We start from the raw sequence: 20,847 nt of genomic DNA on the forward strand, positions 1-20,847 counted from the left end.
AATTCTATTCCCTAAAAGTACAGTTTTTAAAAATTTTGAAAGTAAGGGGCGACCATTTGATATTGTGGTGTGCATTAGGATTTTGGAAACGAATATTCTGGCCTAGCTGGGATATAGTCCCAGAGCCTGGTAAGAACTGAAAAATAAATAACCTTCACCAAATTTTGGCAAAATATTAATTGCCATGCTGATGAAAATTAATATTTTGCCAAACAAAAATTATGCGGTTTTTAAATTTGTACAAACGAAAATAAGCAAGATGTACACAAGGAAAAAATAAATATTCCGTCAGAAAAAAAAATCGTCCAGCAAACGGCATGATTGCATCGCTATCTTGATTAAAATCCAAATAAGGTCAAATTTCAAATACGCATGCGTAAATAATATCAACATAATAAACATGGCGGGTACAGTACCGGAAGGCTAGATGTTGAATGAATTTATTTGTATAACTTTCTAATGATGGCAACACAAAAACCAGGAGAATGGGTGCAGGCACTGATCAGTCGATTTGATGCTCAGGTAAGACTGTCATGTGTGATCGGTGGATGTGAGTTGATGAATTCGTCGTAGTAAAAGCGCAGCTGTAAGAATTGGCTTCAAAAATTTATGAATGAATGTCACCGACACAATGCCCTGGAGCGTGTGACCGAATTTTATGTTTGTTTACTCACTCGTTACAGATTAAATTGGATAATGTCATTGATAAAATTTAAACAATATGACTGTTGTAAATTGACATTGTATATGCACGAAATAGAATTGTTGTTGGAACCTTGATTTTTGTTTTGCAAGAAAATAGGATAGGTTTTTGCGTAGGCGTTTTTCATAATTTATTATCTGTCTGACGACTTATCGCCATAATAAATTCTATATTTTTAACATCTTTTATATTTGTTAAATAAAACTTTAAGATCGAAATCCTTGAATTTGCATTGAAATCATAAACAGAAAACCTCCCAAATTGTTGAAAATGCAGTGATGTAATTCAGAGGATAAATGCAGCCAGCTTCAAAATCTTTAAAGTCAATTACTATGGACCCAAACTGATAGGATTTTTAAAAAGAATTACCCACAAACAACAGAGTCGACTACAGGCCCAACATATCAAGTAAAAAAATTGAACCGACAAAATGTTATTTTCATTATAGTCCAGTCCAACTATATGTTAATGAATCTGTATCCATGGCAGTATACAATTTACATAATGTCTTTTGTGTACCTAGGCATTTTAGTTCTGTAATGATGAGCACATGCACATGTATTATAAACAAATTAAAAAGTAAATTGTAACAGTGTTGTCATCTACATTTTGTAATTTGTTGGTTCCTGGAAATTTTTAAGTATATAGCATAAAAAAGTATAAAACGTTCCCCATAGCCCCCTACAAAATATTACAGGGCCTTTAAATGCCCAACTTTCAGGAGACCTTAAAATTATGAACAGGATCACCATTTGCAACAATTTTGGAATTATATTTTCCAAAAGAAAAGCAAATGGTTTAACTGTCATGACTGTAATACAAGTTTGCAAGTTTAATTTGTCATTAAAAATGTATGAAAGAATGATTTTGATTAACTATAAAATATAGAAAAATATTGAGTCATTTCTTACATCTGCAGAATCATATCTTTGGAAAATCTCTACCAACTTTCAAAAATCTGTACATGAAGAGAAGAATAAAAAAAAAAATGCATTATTTCTTGAACCAAAAATGCCAAAAGGTCTCAGATTATTTGTGTGAGATTTTAATATCAGGAAAGTTTAAATGGCTTTTGAAAATGGTAACATGCAATGTATATATTAATATATTCTAATCAAACCATCACAAGAGTCATGCTACCATTGCTAATTTTTGGGACTAAAATTTAAATACATTTATCATGTATACATGTACTATGTACCCTTTCGAAAGATTACAAGAAAGGAGACAAAATTTGAATGATAAGTGTTTCTCTGATCATTAATGTCAAATTTTGAAAAAATAAGGAAAATTTTTCATTTTTTATACACTATATTTCAAGTAGATTTTGTCATTTCTTCCTGTAGATATATGAAGGCCACTTGAATATATAATTATGTCCACTCAAGTAAAAGTATTGAATATATATATACATGTTTCGTTTATAGTTTGTTCTTTTGTTGTACTGTTACACCACTTTCCAGGTGAGGGGGAGGGTTTGGAGCCAAAAAACTAGTTTAACCCCCACAATATTCTGTATGTGTTTGTCCCAAGTCAGGAGCCTGTAATTCAGTGGTTGTGGTTTGTTGCTGAATATCATATTTGTTTTCCGTCTGTACGTACGTACGTCCCAAAATTGGTTTCTGTTCTCTAACTTTAGTTTTCCTCAACCAAATGTAATGAAACTTATACACAATAATTATTACCACAAAACACAGATCAAGTTTGAATTTTGGTGGCGTCACTTTTACCGTTCTAGAGTTATTTTGTTTTTTTGGTTCACTGTTTTGTACATAAATCAGGCCCTTAGTTTTCTCGTTTGAATTGTTTAACATTTTGTCATTTCAGGGCCTTTTATATCAAAGTAAATCTAATTCTCCACGGTTGTTAAACTTGTTTTTGTTTAATTTTTATGATGGAAACCAAAAAATTGCATGTGTTCTCCAAAAAGTTGCTCCATTTGACCATCTTCAAAACTGTAGGTGATTTTGTTTGATTTTGTTGAAAAATGTTATGTTATGTTATCTAACAAACCTGATTTTACCAAATGCTAATTTTTTTATGGCATATTGTATAAAAATCAAACAAGGTGTCTGATATTTTAAACTGGATCAGTTGTCTTTTGCTTATGATAGTATGAAATGTTCAAATGTCCAGTTAACATTTTTTTCTTTTGATCGTATTTAATTTACAGAATTAAAGATATTACCAAAGTAGAGATTAGCTATGGGGATACATTTGAAAAAGAAAAACTTCAAAATTAAATTCCTGATTACAATAAAATACTGAGAAATAAAGAAAAAAGTTTTGACCAACAAATAAGTTATCAGTAAAATAAAGGTTACCATGGTTACTGGGCAATACATTTATGCATTGCTTATGAAAAATCCAGAAAGGTAAAGAACTGTAAAGGTTAAAGTTTAATGATTGAAGATTCACTGTTAAATTGTTTCCCTAAATTCATAGCACCACATTTATTCAATTATAAAACTATTCTATTGGTCCGAGTACACAGTTATTTCGTAGTGCATTTCTTTTAGACAATAAATGAAAATAAAAAAAATCCCACCTGCGCTTTCTCAATAATATTTTTACAGTGTGTTGTACTACTTTTGGGACAAATCATATCAAAATTATAGAAAACTTCATCGGCTCTAACTCAAAATATGGACAATTCTATGTTAAGGGGGTCTTGAAATCTTTTGACAGCTTCCGAAGTGCTAATTTTTAACCTTTTTCAGCTGGACCAAATCACTACTTTACTTTACAATTCATGACCCAAATTTTTTTACAGTGTAATTTCATCCCCCTACTTGCTATTTGAGGCATAAAACATGAAGGAATACATTTGGAAGGGGTACTAAAAAAATTGGCAAGCAACACACTGTCCACACTAGGGACTTTATTCGTGGACAACGAAAATCAAAGGACGATAACTGTGTACTCGGACCTATTGTATCATTTATAATATATTCCATTGAAAAAAAGGCCTGGCATCCTGGCTCACTGCTTGATAGTAAAGCCAGTCAAAATACATCAACATGTATTCGTTTATTGTATGTGAGAATGATGCATCGTGAGGTAACATCATTTCTTGACACATGCCAGGCAAGAAACATTTATATTGCCATAAATTATTGAAAATTATTTGAAATTCACAAAATGCTAATTCCAGTAAAAATATAGCAATAATAATCAAACACTACTGATTTACATCGGGAATCACCTGCTAATTAATATTTCAATCAATATACATGCATAGTAATTGACAGTCCTGTTCAGCAGTAAAAAATGCCTTATTTACACTGAGGAGGGACAGGGATATTGGGAATCTTTAGGTATACAATGTAGGTAAAATACATTTTCCATGTTTTCAGTGATGTTTTTATTTTCTTCAGCTGCCTATCAAGACAGGCTTACATACAACACAATCCATACAGAATGTAGAACAGAACAAAGAATGTCTGATTAATGTTAGCAAGTACAAGTTCAGAGAAGTCATCAATGGTCTTACAAAGACACTGCAGTCTGTTTCCAGTATGGTAATTATATAAGCGGTACAATTGTACATTACACACAAGATGACTCAGTTAAAAATCACTCTGGCTGGTGTTGAGTGAATCACAGGTGAAACAAAGTGATTGCAGTGATCTAAAGTGAAAACTATTTGATTTGACATCCTGTCATATGTCATGTATGTATACAGAGAGATAAAAAATGTATTTCTAAGTGAATCACCCCAAATCACTAAGATTCACTGTAAAAATGCACATCAAAATTGGTTTTTAACCGAGGTACCTTGTGTTTACTTTTATGTTTTTTTTCACAATTCTGTTTTCAGTATGACAGGTGAGCAAAATATAAGATGGAGCTTATTATATTAGGTATTAGGTATTTGATTGCTAATGGGTGATGAATTTTACAAATCAATAAAATTATTTTACATTTTCATACAATGATTAAATTTATTCACTTCTTTTTTCTCTCCATCATTTGGTATAATCATTAGATATTTTTTTAAGTCCAAGCTTAGGGTAAACAGGGAATTAAAATATGATTACTTGAACTTGTCATGTCTGGTACATGTAGTTCATAATATGTAGAGGCACCCATTTGGCTATGTGGGATGTGTAGCCATGTTAATTAGGTAGGAATGGAGACTTTTTATCTGAGACCAATGCTAAGAGAGTGTTACAATGTAAGCTCTTAACACATTGAAGAACTTATTGAGTGGTCTGTAGGTAGCCTAGACATTACTTTTTCCATAGGCTATCCATATTACCTACATTTTACCTAGGGCAGCCCTGCCTCACTTTGCAGAATCTACATCTTTGATAAATAGTTCAATATATTCTTGTAGTGAATATGTGTGAAACATTTTCCACTGGACATTATACATGTATTACAATTAACAATCAACCAAACAATTATTGAAGATTCATCTTCACGTTTATGTTGTTTGTATAGCCAGTTATCTCCCTTACACAGATAAGTTACCAAGGTAAACACATTTTGAGGTCTTGAAATGTACAATTAATAGGAATTTATTGGCCTTAGATAGACTAACATACAAGTTAAACATGAAAAAATATAAACAATTCTTTTGCTGTATGGCCTGTCTAAGTCTTAAATTGTTTTAGCTATGTTCTGAGGATCAAAAAATAGAAAATCAGTAGGTTAAGGCAATCCAACTTAGTAATTGATTGTAAAATTTTATAATGGATTCTAATCAGTTATAAATAAATACTTTGAAAGTCTTGGAGCCCAATCTAAATGGTTGCAATTTTCATGTAGAATCACTTCAACTATATTCTAAATCTTCAAGCAAGAAGTTTTGTTGCATTTTAAGTGAACTTTAAAGCATTGCTCTTCATTTGTAATAAATAAGCATATTGAGAATGCCATTCTTGTTCCTATTAATTCTTTTAAAATACATTCAATTACATAATATATAGTTGATTGGTTTAGCTTAACCAATTATAGCTGATCTTAGGTTGCATTTTTTGTCAATTGAACAACACTAGCTACCTTAACTATTTTTGAATATTTGAGTAAACTCAATTTTTGGCAACACATTGAAAATCTTTACTATACATCTTTGATATGTGTATAAACTCAATGCAACACAATACGAATTTTTAAGGTTCATCAGTGAAGAATTAACTAAAATGGTATTTAGTCATGTTAGTCATTGATCATTCCCATAAATATTTGCATGTTTTAGGTAGTTACAATCTAGTTTGTATGGCCTTGGTTCTGTTTTAATAGACCACTTTCGAGTTATGTCCTTCAAGGGAAAAGTTTGTTAATTATGCATGCATTTATGATGATCGAGGGGATCGCCTGTATCCCTGCACTGTTAAAGTTCATCAAGAGTCTTTGTGATCGTCATTATGCAGGATAAAGTAGAAATAATAATTGTTCCATAGGTACTTAATCACAATTCCTTAATGACAGCAGTGCGGATTATCAATTATAAGAATTTAATTTGCCGAATAATTCGTGCAATATAGAATCATATTTTTTCAACTGCTCGCTCAACATGGGAAGGAAGTGACAATGTCCCTTAACATACGAATGATGTTCAATAAAATCAAAGGTTTTGATGGAATTGCAACGAACTCGAAAGTGGTCTATTAAAAAATATAAGACTTACAAATGTAGATACAAGCCATACATACATGTTTCGTCTATACATTATTATTATTATTATGTTAAGTGTCCTACATAAGAACTTGATGCTTTAAGTCAATCAGGACTTGTTTGAAAATAATTCCTCGCAAATGCAAGTCTTTCGATTGCTTTTGTAAAACTTTTCTTTGGCCTGTGTAAAGTTTTACCTGGTATTAAGGATATTGGATATTTTGATATGATGAAATAACAACACTTTTTTTATTAGTGAAAAATAAATATGAATTATTATTGGAATGAATATTTGATCTATGCGTAAATTCTCAATCAAACTTTGAAAAATTCAGCAACGAAGAGAAGGCTAATTCAATCAAACATGTTTGAAAGGAACAAAAACATGAATGCCAAAAAAAAAGTAAACAATTCTTTCAGTTAACAAATTTTAATCAGTCACATTTTAAATTATGAGCGATTGTAAAACTTAATTCAGCATCAAGAACTTGTTAAAAAAAAAATCCAGTTGCAAAAGTTTATCAGAATACTTATTGAGTTCGATATACATTTACAAAGCAAATATCCAAGTTACAAAGTTTTGTTGATATTTGATAATAAGACAAATAAACTGAACATAAGACATGTGAAATTCTATAAATCTTACTTGATTTTCCATTTGTCATAGCCAGCAATTCTACCGTAGAATTGGTTTTTCCTTTTAGTCCATTTGTTATTCCATTTTTATTATCCATATTTTGAAATTTCACTATTTTTTTCTCAACTACACGTGGTGTCCATTATCATGCCTCTTATCATACGAGGTACACTATGGGAGTGTCAGTATACAAGTATTTTATCAGTTTGTGATAAATTGTAATTTAGTCGACTTTTACCTGAATTTACCTAACATGACCTTAATTGATACAGTGTTAATTTATATTGACCTTGTTGTTGATATCTGTTACCAGGACTGACTGACATAGTTTTTTTTATCTTGTTGATACCAATTTTGTTTCTATTTAAAACATAAAAGTAAACAAATATAAATATAGAGAATGATATATATGTGTTTTTTTTTTCAATTTCACACATGTGTCAATCTGAGACATCAATATAACCCTGAGAGCTCTGGCCGAGGGAATATATTGGTTGAGGGTTGAGATCTTGTGTGATATTGAAAAAGTCATGTCAGATGTAATTTATTATTTACTTAAAAATAATTAAATACAAATGTCATCAGACTGGTACTTCTGTATTGGCATGAAAATATAGAAATTGTTTTACCAACATTTGCTATTGTAAAACTAAGGTAATTATTTGAAATTAAGGAATGTATCTCCCTCATGCTTAGATCTGCTTCCTTGTTGAGCATGACAACACTTCTGATCTTTTTCAAAATTTCATATATCAGCTCTTACAACGTTTCTAATAGGTTTTGATTCCAAACATTTTGGCCTTGAGCATTACTGAAGAGACATTAATTGTTGAAATACGGTACATAATTATTATCATTGATTGTATTACACATTAAATTTACCTGTATTCTTTATTACATATATAATTAACATTTCATTCATTATTTTTTCCATACGTTAAAAAATGCTGCCATCTCAAAAATTCATGTGTTCGACAAAATAGGCCAGAGATACAACTTTTTATGCCCCCGCCATAGCGGAGGGGGCATTAAGTTTTACCCTTGTCCGTCTGTATGTACGTCCGTCCATACGTCCGTACGTCCCAAAGTTGGTTTCCGTTCTCTAACTTTAGTTTGCCTCAACCAAATGTTATGAAACTTATACACAATGCTTATTACCACATAATACAGATCAAGTTCAAAATTTGGTGGTATCATTTTTACCGTTCTTGAGTTATGCCTTATTATTTACAAATGGAAAATTTGCTGAATTTTTCGTTTCTGTTCTCTTACTTAAGTAAGCCACAACCAAATGTTATGAGACTTATACACAATGCTTATTACCACATAATACAGATCAAGTTTGAAATTGGGTGGCATCAGTTTTACCGTTCTTGAGTTATGCCCCTTTATAAACATAAAAATTGCTAAATTTTTCGTTTCCGTTCTCTAACTTTAGTTTGCCTCAACCAAATGTTATGAAATTTTTACACAATGCTTAATACCACTTAGTACAGATCAAGTTTGAAATTGGTTGGTGTCACTTTTACCGTTCTTTAGTTATGCCCCTTTATAAACATAAAAATTGCTGAATATTTTGTTTCCGTTCTACAACTTTAGTTTGCCTAAACCAACTGTTATGAAACTTATACACAATGCTTATTACCACATAATACAGATCAAGTTTGAAATTGGGTGGCGTCACTTTTACGGTTCTTGAGTTATGCCTCTTTATAAACATAAAAATTGCTGAATTTTTCGTTTCTGTTCTCTAACTTTAGTTTGCCTCAACCAAATGTTATGAAACTTTTACACAATGCTTATTACCACAAAACTCAGATCAAGTACAAATTTGGGTAGCATCACTTTTACCATTCTTCAGTTATGTCCCTTTATATCTTTATATGATATGCAAGCGGGGGCATCATCTGTGTCCCATGGACACATTCTACATTTATTTTGTTAATAGTTGTTTGGCCACTCCAATAACTGTTATACAATCCTCAGGCTACTGTGCCAACTGTTGAAGATGTGTAGATCCATCGGTCCTTGAGTATCTTAAAAAATATATAAGTAGCAATAGGTGTAGAGTTAATTTTTTACATAAACATTTGGTACAAATATTTCTTATAAAAAGCAAAAAAAAAAATCATTTCTTGTTACATACATGTATGAAAATAGATTGATGATTAAGTTTCCTGACAGAAATTCTGACAACTCTCCTTAACAAGTGTTTGATTAAAATGTTTGATTTGAGACTCAAAACTTTTCACTACAGGTATGAGCTTGTGGACTTACCAAATCAGAATCTTTTATAAATCAAAACTTTTCACTACGGGTATGAGCTTGTGGACTTAACAAATCAGAACCTTTTATAAATTAAACTTTTCACTACGGGTATGAGCTTGTGGACTTACCAAATCAGAACCTTATATAAATTTCATGTGTCCAAATCGCTTTTCAAGTATTTCTATTTCACATTTGAAAAGTCACTGAATACATTTAATCATTTATTTTCACAAAATGTTTTGACATATATATATACACTGGACTTTAACTTATTTTGTTTTTAATTTTATTATTTTAGAGAATTATTGGTCCAGAGGCAGAAAGGAATTACTTTGAATCTCAGTTGATAATCCTAGACACACTAGAGCAAGTACTTAATTCAGTAAGTATTTCAAAGGAAGTGAATTTATACACATAAAATTAGGAATGGAAATGGGAAACGTGTCAAAGAGACAACAACCAGACCAAATAGCACGTGAAATATGAGTTTTAGATAAATATTCCTAAAGTAATGAACATAGAGAAGTTCTTGCTTGGACACACACTCCATTATCTTGTATATTATAAGAGCATAAACCTGAAGCACCGGGAGGCACTCTACTGTCTCCACACGGCAGTGACAGCACTAAAGACAAACTCTGTAAAAATTAAAATTGTGAATTGAAATGGGGAATGTGTCAAAGAGACAACAACCCGACCAAAGAGCAAGTGAAATATGAGTTTTAGATAAGTAATGAACATAGAGAAGTTCTCGCTCGGACACACACTCCATTATCTTGTATATTATGAATATATACACGCATGAATTTATAAACAAATGAATTTATACACATGAATATATACACATGAATTTATGCACATGAATTTATACACATGAATATAATATATACAACAATTTATACAGAATAAAATCTTGACATTTGAAAAGAGGCAAAAGATCAAATAAAAAAAAAGTGTCACTGGACTATAAGCAAACATCAAAAAATTGTTACTTTAAAAAACATACATGTATTTACTATTCACATGATTTAGTTCAGGTTTTATTTTTTATGTAGAAAAGTTTCTCTAATTTTTAGCCGATCTATATTTTCTCTGACCTGCTAATTATCAACGTGAAGTCATTTGAGCTCAGTTTTTCATTGGGAAAAATCTTATTTTCTTGCTTCCTCAATTTCGCTAATGTGATGTCACGAAAAAAGATGACCATACCTGATGGCACCACATATCTCCATATAGCAACACAATATTTCTCCTCTCTCAACAGTTGATTTCAAATATTTGAATTTTAACTGTCATGAAAGGAGAAATATTGCATCACAATCGATTCAGTGATAGAATCTATATTTAAATAATTGTTATATATTAAAATCTGCATTGCTGATGTGAAACAGGCTGCTTTAATTAATAAGGTTTTCCAAAGTTCCTTATCCAATTTTGGTTTTAAAAAAAATATCATAGAAATGACTGGGGAACGTAATGATGGATTAGGTTTTAAACTTTGATAAACAAGAGTTACATGTTTGGAAAAATGATATTTCTGATAAGATGAAGAGAATGACAAAACCAAAAATGTAAACAATTAGTTAGTGGTAACACAAATTTGTACAGATGTATTATTCATTTTTCAGCAACCAAAAGATACGTCAAGACTTGATGAAGCCATCTATGTCAAGCTGTTACTGCCAGAAATTTGTAAGGTTAGTTGAAACAAATTTTCTTATTACATGAATGACAAAAATATGTGTAATTCACTGGGATTGGTGACACTATTACTTGTCTGTAACCACAGTGTTTCCATGTGATAACTTATTTTAGTTGACCCAAATTTTCTGATTCTGAGTCAGTGATCCGGGTTGACTTTTATCGGTATTTTTCTAGCTTCAGTGTACATAGTAAAGTTAACCTTACTTGGTGTGAACTGAGATACTCCAGTTACTCAGCAGACCAAAGAATATTCAAATATAAGTGAAAATGTAATGCCTTTAAGACAATGTATTACATTATTCAAAATTAGGAAATAAGAAAGAAGGCAATTTTGTAGTTATTTTTGGTTGAATTATAACCAAACCTAAAATGACTTTTTAAAAAATAATGTTTGGATTTTTAACATCCAACAGAAAATATTCATGCATATTAAGAAATAGAACATGATAATGTGATATTATAGTCTGAATTTTACTTTGCACTAGACCAACACACTGAGCTGGATTTTAAAAGAGCTATTTCTGAAGGTTACATTCATGATAACATGTAGCCTCATCTGGACACATTATTTTTACTTCTTGCCAACTAGTCTTTGCTCAAATTCCTAAAGCTTTGTTCTTAGCAGTGAAGCAACATATATCAATTTTAAAGTTCCTGGTCGGAGCTTGTGAGGGACCAAATCCACAACCTCTGCTACCATGAGATAACCGAGGCTATTAATTATTTATATGAATAAGTTTTAATTTCTTTGTAGATCTATACTTTTTAAGTTATTATACAATGAGGAGAGACTCTTACTGTGACATAACTGAGGCTATTCATTATGTATATTAAGAATAATTTTAACTTGCTATGTAGATCTATACTCTTTAAGTTTTTATACAATAAACATCTAGATTTTATCTTCTTTTTCAAACAGTTTCTGAACCAGTCAACAGACACACCAAACACATTGGTATTACAACTAAAGAATCTGTCATCCAAGGTCCTGTTTGCTCTCAGTCTCAACAACTTTGGAGCTGTTTTCAACAGAATATCTGCAAAGTGAGTTAACATTGAAAAGTTTTAGTAAACAAAAACAAATATGTGATTTATGACTTTAGTCAAACTTAAAAGATAAAAAAAAAATCTGAATAAGGCTTCAAAAAAGAAGACATTATTTTTAGGCCTCTTAGACTTGTCATCAGGATTGTAATTTTACTGTCACTACTGCATTCACAATTTTCCTTTCTGTTCATCCTCCATTGGTCCATCCATAAATTTTGTTTAATATATCTCGACCTCTGTATGATGGAATGATTTGATATTTGGTCTGTAACTTTATAATGTTGAGTTGTGCTGTGTAAGTGATTTGTAGATCTACTGTGCAGTCACTTCCTATTTCAATAATTTGACATTACTTTGAATTTGTGCATGGAATTTTTATAAATGTAAAGTAATGAGTTCTGTAATAATTAAAAAAAAGTCCAATGTTAGAATTGATTTAATTCAAATTTCCCATGTTAGATTGATTTATTCCAAAATACCCATGTTAGAATTGATTTTTTCCAAAATTCCCATGTTAGAATTGATTTATTCCAAAATTCCCATGTTAGAATTGAATTATTCTTAAATTCCCATGTTAGAATTAATTTATTCCTCAGATGTTAAAATTTATCTATTTAGAAATGACAGCAGTGACCTTAACAAAATGTATGTATTTTATACTAGTGCACTTCTTGTCTGTGCATATGCAGTATTTTGTCGTTATAATGCCCCTGGTTATTGCAATGCCATTCATTCCTGAAGCCCATTTATCCAAGATAAAAAAAATTCGCATAAAAATGTCTCACACGATATATTGCCATTCTCGTTTATTGCCAAAAATAAGCCTAGTCTAAAAGGTGGTATTATAACGAGGTTGCACTGTATACTATATATATAGGATCCCTGCATTCATTGTTTGTATGTATGTAATAGTTTATTAATTTATTTGATATGTAGTTCATATGTAAGTGGGTTTCGCTATTAAGGCAGAACTAACGATTAATGTCAATTAATTTTTGATATGTCGGAAACATTTTAAATTTGATTAAAGAAGATGGTGCTTCCAGAGTTGTAACATTAAATGTGTTTCAAAACTCATCTAATTTTCGGAATTAAACATTGAATTTATGTATGCAAATTTGGATTTAAATTTTTTTTTTCATGGGTTACTATATGTTATCATGGTTAATCAGCCATGAAATGATAGCAAATTCTGTAAAATGGCAAAAGTAGACAAAATCTTAACTGTTTTGACTCCAAATTTAGAGAAATAATGTACAGCAAGAAAGATTTTACACATTAAGTATGTTTTGTGCTTATCTTTTGGTTGGAAAAAATTGTTTTTAGGCAATGCATGTGTTTTTATGTTTATTTATCCAAAATGTTCCGTAATTTTTCCATTTTTGTTATAAAAAAAATTGACCAATCTTTATTATGACATCACTTTTATGATGTCATTGTCAAACTGTGTCATTTATACTTAAGCTAATACATACATTTTCCGAAAGCTTTCTTTCTGAACTTTTTAAGATTTGCTTTTAATAGTGGTATTATACATTTTTGTCTGTGAATTTGTATGGCCAAATAGCTCCCACATATACTTTCTTCATTTACAAACTAAAAACTTGGGAATGATTAAAAAATGTTTTTTTGCTTAGATAGTCAAATTTTTTTATGAAGTACCATTTAGACTAAATGAATTCACTGTCCACTTCTCAGGTCTACTTCTCTTTCACAGTTTTTAATCCAGCATTCATTTTGATACTGAAGGGAATATGATTTGTCTTTGGTCAGGACATGTTTTCAAATACAATGTGACCAACAATTATGATACTTGGCATGTTGATGAATTATACAAATCCAGTAACTTCAATATTTATTAGTTAATTTAAAAAGAAAAGGTTATTTTGAAGGAACTATATAATACATGTAGTTGAAAAGATTATTTTGAAGGATGTTATTGATATAGAAGCTCAGCCTTTCACTTATAAACATCTTCAAGTCTAATTGGACTTTATCCAGTTTGTGAGTGAGGCAGACCGGATAATTCAGTTTATGGAAGAAAAGGCAAAGTTTAAACATTAATAAACTCCTAAGAATTGACCTTGACTTCTACAACATATTTCCTGCAAAAAAAGGCCTTTATAACTATAAATGCAGTAAAATGTCTATCTAGATAAAACAAATGCATTAACACTTGACATGACTTACAGTACTATCGAATGTGTAGGAATTCATTCTTTTGATGTTGTGAAAATGGTTTATACATGTATAAACTTTTTGGTTGCCATTACACTTGCCAATGAAATAAGATTTAACATTCAACTTTGAAATTATTGTATTTTGTTGAATTGATGGTTGCGAATTGTGTTAGCTATTGATTTCTGAGAGGAACCATTGAGACCCTGGCCAATGAAATCAGAATTAATTTACAACATTGTTCTTATTGTATTTTGTTGATTTGATGATTGCAAACTGTGTTAGCTACTAAAGGTTTGAATGACGAACCATTAAAGGTATTTTGCAACCATTAAATTGCCAGCAAGTATTAAAATACAAAACTGTTTTAATCATTATTATGCATCTGTAGAATTAACAAAATGTTCCTGTTGTGACAACAAGCATGTTCAGATATTAGATGTCATCAGTCATGGAATTGATGCATGAAAAATTTCAGTATTGTCCAATCAGAACTGATGTAACAAAAATTTGCAAAAGATATAAACATGATACCGGTATACATTATTATAAAAGATATTTTAAAAATTTTATGTCAATTACAGGTTGACATCATTATCGAGTGCCAGTGATGACCCAGATCTGTCAGATTTAGAATTGATTCAACACATAAACGTAGATGTCCTCAGACTCATAAAGTTATTCAATGGTAAGTTTATTTTACAGGTTTTGGTTCTTGGATTCTCAGCTTTATTTACCATGTTTACTGTTTCAATAAATTGGCTTGTATTGAATTTTTTCAGAAGATTCTTAATAACGCAAGCTATTTAAAAAAAAAAGTGATAAGATAGCAATTTTTGTGTGCACAACATTTGATTCATGAATTATCTGAATCAAGACCAAAAGTTGATTGATTTATGACTGTTTTGCACTCTGTTAGCACAAACGAAATATGTCTCAAAGACCAAGAGAATATTTATGATAAAGATAGTAATGTTGAACCAAATTGAAATATTTGAAAATTTCTCTTAATTTAAACTGCTTTTGTATCTAATTATGCCCCAGCTGTCACTGGAGGGGGCATTTAGTGTTACATTTGTCTGCTCGTACGCCCTAAAATTGGTTTCCATTCTCTAACTTTAGTTTGCCTCAACCAAATGTTCTGAAACTTATACACAATGCTTATTACCACTAAACTCATCAATTTGGGTGGTGTCATTTTAAACCGTTCTTGAGTTATGTCCCTTTATAACATTATATGCAAAGGGGGGCATCATCTGTGTCCCATGGATGCATTCTCCATTTATTAATATGAAAGTTATTGGCCATCTTTTGTCCCTTTATACTTTTATTTCTGGATAAGTCTTTCCTTGTTTTTTTGAGTATTTTGTTTTTTTTTTGTCACACAGAAGTACCAATAATGTTTTGATAAAAAGTATTATAAAATGAAAGATATTGAATCATACGAAAATAAAATGTAAAGAACATAATTATTTGTTTATTTCAGATATTAATTCCAAGTTTAAATTCTTAAAGAACAAGCATGTTATTACTCTGGCATATAATCTGGAGAAGGTAATTAAACAGATATGAATTAAACACACACAAACACAAGCTACAAAGACATCAAGAAGTTGTTTATTAAGAAATGACTGCAAGATGGATCAATAAATATATTTACATATACTGTAGAAACATTAATTTTCGTGGGGTTAAAATTTCGTGGTTTTGTCTCTTTATAAGATTTCATGGGGATTTAATTTCGTGGTTTCCAGTAAATGGAAGTGATATTATATGTAGGTTAAATTTTCGTGGGGGTTTTAATTTCGTGGATATATTCTTTCCACGAAATAAACGAAATTAAATCCTCCACGAAAATTACTGCTTTTACAGTAGTTGAAGATAAATGGATGGTTTAAGTACCCAGCATGTAAAATGAACAGAATTCGTTGATATTGAAGATATTGATATTAAATGCAACTTATATCATAATATCTCACAATGCTATCTTAATGTTACTGTTCATTAAATCATTTTTAGAACTCATTGATTTTATCATATCAAAATGTTAGGCAGGTTTGCTTGAATAAATAATATGGATATACCATAAATATTTATAATAAGTCAACTGCCTTGAAAATTGAAGTCTTCAATCTAAAAGTCATGTTAATCCTCTAAACAACAGGATCAACATTATTTGACCTAATATATTGTAAAAGCATTAGAAAAACAGTATATTTAAATTTCACCAAGTTAGATAATTCCTTTTTTTTTCACAAACTCAGATTTATGGAAGGATCAACAAACATGTATATTCTGTTTAAAAACATTCAAAAAAATGATTGCTTGTCAATTTTCTAGGCAATCTGGATGTGGATGGATAACTATCCTGAAGAATTCACAGAACTACAGAAAAAGCCAAATGATGAACTTCAAGGTAAAATATCAGTTATCTCCCCCTGAATTTCTTTGCAGCTTCAAGACAATTAGACCTGCATTATTACATTCTAATGTTTTGAGAAAGGATCCTTAAACCTTCAAATATTTCAATATTGTATATTCTGAAAAGCATTTAAATGAACCTTTGAAAAATCAGGAATGAATGTGAAAATTGTAGAAGAAGGAACATAACATTTGTTAAAATCTGAGTGTAAATGTTTGCTGGTAGTCTATTACATTAATTCCTTGTATGAAGAGTTCTGGGTAATTTCATTGTTCTTGCACCAAAACGAAATTTTACACCATTTCTCTATTACTGTGGATTCATTATTATTCGTTGGATTTTCGTGGATTTCGTGGGTGAAGGGGAACCAAGAAATTACATGTTCAATGAATGACAATATAACTATAGGTTTGTATGCAGACTAGGGCAAAAAAAATCCATGAAAATGTAAGTTTTCTCTAAAAACGTAAATAAATGAATCCACAGTATCAAGTATTTAGTATGTTGTCAACATTTCATGTATCACAGTATGGTTTTGAACTGAGTACCCAAAATGAATAAGATTTTATAGGGCAAATTATTCGCTTATTGATTTTGGTTGTGGTGTTATGACATAGAAGTTCCTTTATGATATAAGTTCCAAATGGAAGAAATATTCTGTAATATAATTTCCTCTGGAAGAAATATTACAGTATTTGTTGTAACGGAATAAAGATTGTAGAGTATTTGTTCCAACTGGAATAGATATTATAGCATTGTTTTTAACAAACTTTCTAGTTGATCTTCTGTTAGGCGGAACAAATATACTTTTACAGTGGGAGATTTACACTTATGACTACATATACCTAATTCCTGATATACAGAAGTATAAAGTCAAATGATATTTTATTTAATTTGACAGATTGTTGTGATAAGTTATTTGACCAGTTTAATCAGTGTATGGAGAATTCCAAGAAGAAAGCTGCTATTTGGCCATTACAGATGATGTTGTTGGTCTTGTGTCCTGTGAGTACTGAAAATCAATGAGCAGTAAAATAATTTAAAAGTTGTAAAATTTGATAATATAGAACAAAAGTAAACTTAAACTTATAATCAAAGTTTTACCTTGACCATTGAAAACAAATTTATGCCCCCATAACCAATGGCAATTTTTAGTCCCCTACCGACGAAGTCGAAGGGGACTTTAGGTTTGCACTCCGTCCGTCTGTCTGTCTGTCTGTCGTCTGTCTGTCCATCTGTCAGTCTGGCAAATCAGTTTTCCAGACTTTTTTTCTTCGTGCTTGAAGATATTGATTTGATATTTGGTTTATTGATTTATCATGACAAGTTACAGGTCAATTTCAATTTTCACGATTTTAGCTTTTCTCTTTGTTCAGTTAAAGCCCTTTCCCTAGAACTAAATTTTTGATGAAATACTTATTAATTAGTAGATTTCTGTTCAAAGGGAAATAACTCATTTTTTAAAAGATTTAAAAGACAAAATGACATTTTGGATTTTTTTCCTTTTCTGTGGTAAATTGTTTGAAGAATTTAGTGGTAGGTTTGTTTGTCATTCTTGAAGATATTGATTTGATAATTAATATATAGTGTTATCATGACAAGTTACAGATCAAGTTGGAATTTTGTTCCAGTCTGATAATTTTGTGCAGAGTTATGGTCTTTGGACATAGAAAATTCACTTAAATAATCAGTTTTCAACAGTTTTTTTTCGCCATGCTTGAAGATTTTGACTTGATATTTTTATGTAGTTTACACCATGACAAGTTATAGATCAAGTTAGAATTTCGTTCCATTACAATGAATTTGTAACCGGTAGGGGACTATGTATTGCCATGCAATACTCACAGAATGCTTGTTTGTGTACACTTTTAAAAGTATTACCCAGAATGCATTAGACTCTGAAGCATTGAGTTCTTTCCAAATAAAATTTCATATTTTTATTATAGAAAATTTTGGAAGAGATAAACAATGCAGACAATGGAGCTCCCTGTTCAGCACAACATCTCAAAAAGGTAAAACAAATTATGATAATCATCAACTTAAATAGTTTGAGTAATTGCCTTGCTTGTAATGTAGAACCTCATTTCAATTGTTAACCCCGTGATACTGTACAGGGGTTTATTTTGCTGTGGCGTCAACATTTAGGTTCAGTCTGTAGTTAAAGTTTTTTAAACATCAATAACATGGTCAAACCTTCATTGAATTTTATGAAATTTAGACAGAAGCATGTTTTTGACCAAAATACAATACCCAGAGCAAAATTTTGAAAATATTTATTTTCGTTTTTCCATATTTTACTGATAAATGGACTTTTAAACAGTTAACAAGTAGATACAGTCTGGGGTTAAAGTTTGTTACACATCAATTACTTTGTCAAACTTTTATAGAATTTTATGAAAATTTTGCAGAAGCTTTATTATTGATTAAGAGATATGTCTGAAGCAAACTTTTGAAAATATATTTTTTTCATTTTCAGTATTTTTCTGATAGATGGACTGAGTTTTTTTACAGTTAACATTTACAGACAGTCTGGGATTAAATTATTTTGACATGATAAATTTGTAAACCTTCATGGATTGTTATGAAACTTGGATTTCGTGGGAACAGGTAAAGCACGAATTCAAATGTTCAACGAATGACACATTTTCTATAAGGCTATATGGAGACTTTGGCAATGAACCATGAAATTATATATCCACAAAAGTGCAAGTTTTCCTCAATCCACAAAAATTGGCAACCACGAAAAAAAAAATGAATCACAGTATTTGATGTACAACTGTTATGAAACAAACATTGCAAGTAGATTTAGCTTTATTTTGGTTTTTCTTTTAGAAACATTTCATAGATGAGGTAAAGAAAGCCATTTCACCACATCATGCAGGATCCAAGTTGACAGAGGGAGCTGCAGTCACATGTGTTCGTCTTTGTAAAGCATCCACATACATCAGCATCAATGATCGTTTAAATGTTTTATTTAGTCTGGTTCAATCTGTTATTAATGATCTCAAGGTAAGTTGTCTCCCTTTGTTAAAAATTTTCAAAACTCATCAACTTAGGGTTTTTTTAATCTGTTTTTAGTCAGTGTCATGGACTTAAGATAGGTTTCATTTCTTTGGATTGAATATGAAATTTCTCTTAACACACCACCCTCATTTTCCAGGGGTAGTCCAAAATGTCCTCTCAAATTTTGGGTTATATTAATTTAAAGGTAAAACAAGATTGTCATCTAATTGGTGTATTAAAGAACTGAGACAAATATTTTCAGAAAAATTAGGGGCTTTGTTCCATTGTGTTAGAGTCAAGTATAATTTATTTGTTGTTAGTTTTAGAAGCAGAGTGTAGAAAACTTAACTTTCTCATAATATTTTTTTTCATTGGAAAATTGTCTTAGGTTATGAAAGATTTTATAAGCTTTCTCTCATCATGTTTATTTTCAGATGATATAAAAATAATTTGCTTGTTAAGACTTTATAGAAATGAACCATAATTTCCATTGCAGCAATTATTGTTTAACCCGCCACCCAACACCAAGCCATTTTCCCGTGGACAGAGTATCGTTGACCTGGATTTATATAATGACTGTTTTGTATCATGTTTTCGTATCACACCACACAACAATGATGTGCTCAAAGTGTGTCTTCACCCAAACTCGCCGCCCATCTATCATTTTGTTCTAGTCAATGCATTACACAGAATCATTACTCAGGTAGGTCAAATAGCTTATAATTTTATATTTTTGAATTAATGGAAGATAATAAAGTCACATGCAAGCATGAAAAGAGTTGTCTAAATCGGCCAATTTCTACTTGTAATTGTTTGAAAATTTCAAGCTACTTAAGCATTATATCATGATACTCAATTTTCTTCCAAGTTCTAAATTGATTTGATAAATAAAATATTACCAAATATAAGGTTTTCAGTTACTTTTGGTGTATGTATTCATATTTGTTTGAAAATTAATTTATTCATTTTTGTATAGAAATTGATTTTTGTGAATGCTAATGAGAAATATTTTCATATGGAAGCTTAATTTAGAAAACTTTTTGTTTACAGCCAAGACTGCCCTGGTGGCCAAACATTACTATCATCTATGGCAAAGCAGCAGAGTTACGGAACATGTTTACAGACACATTAAACAAAGTTACACAAGGAATGGCAGCCCACACAGCACCTAAATCAGTTGGTGTATTCCTGCCATATGTAAGTCTTTAATCAGGATACATGCTGATATAAATTTGAAACTTAGCTGTTTGATTTGATGTAAAA

The 20,847-nt window shown here is 30.6% G+C and overlaps 1 protein-coding gene across 5 annotated transcripts in view; it reads left to right on the forward strand.

The window, feature by feature from the left end:
- Positions 1-393: 393 nt before the first annotated feature.
- LOC127703812 (neurofibromin-like) overlaps positions 394-20,847 on the forward strand; it is a 97,071-nt gene continuing 76,617 nt past the window's right edge. For 4 of the 5 annotated variants that reach the window (XM_052207882.1, XM_052207884.1, XM_052207885.1 and 1 more), the window contains exons 1-13: positions 394-522; positions 4,081-4,224; positions 9,529-9,612; positions 10,859-10,927; positions 11,854-11,978; positions 14,744-14,847; positions 15,646-15,713; positions 16,500-16,575; positions 17,483-17,586; positions 18,528-18,593; positions 19,414-19,590; positions 20,081-20,287; positions 20,635-20,781. In XM_052207882.1, coding sequence (XP_052063842.1) covers positions 460-522; positions 4,081-4,224; positions 9,529-9,612; positions 10,859-10,927; positions 11,854-11,978; positions 14,744-14,847; positions 15,646-15,713; positions 16,500-16,575; positions 17,483-17,586; positions 18,528-18,593; positions 19,414-19,590; positions 20,081-20,287; positions 20,635-20,781 — 1,434 coding nt within the window. In that variant the 5' untranslated portion in view covers positions 394-459. Of the gene's footprint in view, positions 523-4,080; positions 4,225-9,528; positions 9,613-10,858; positions 10,928-11,853; positions 11,979-12,599; positions 12,627-14,743; positions 14,848-15,645; positions 15,714-16,499; positions 16,576-17,482; positions 17,587-18,527; positions 18,594-19,413; positions 19,591-20,080; positions 20,288-20,634; positions 20,782-20,847 lie in introns of all 5 variants that reach the window. The other variant, XM_052207883.1, reaches the window with a different exon arrangement.

This window comes from Mytilus californianus, unplaced genomic scaffold (assembly GCF_021869535.1).
Source record: "Mytilus californianus isolate M0D057914Y unplaced genomic scaffold, xbMytCali1.0.p SCAF_51, whole genome shotgun sequence".
Lineage (NCBI taxonomy): Eukaryota > Metazoa > Mollusca > Bivalvia > Mytilida > Mytilidae > Mytilus > Mytilus californianus.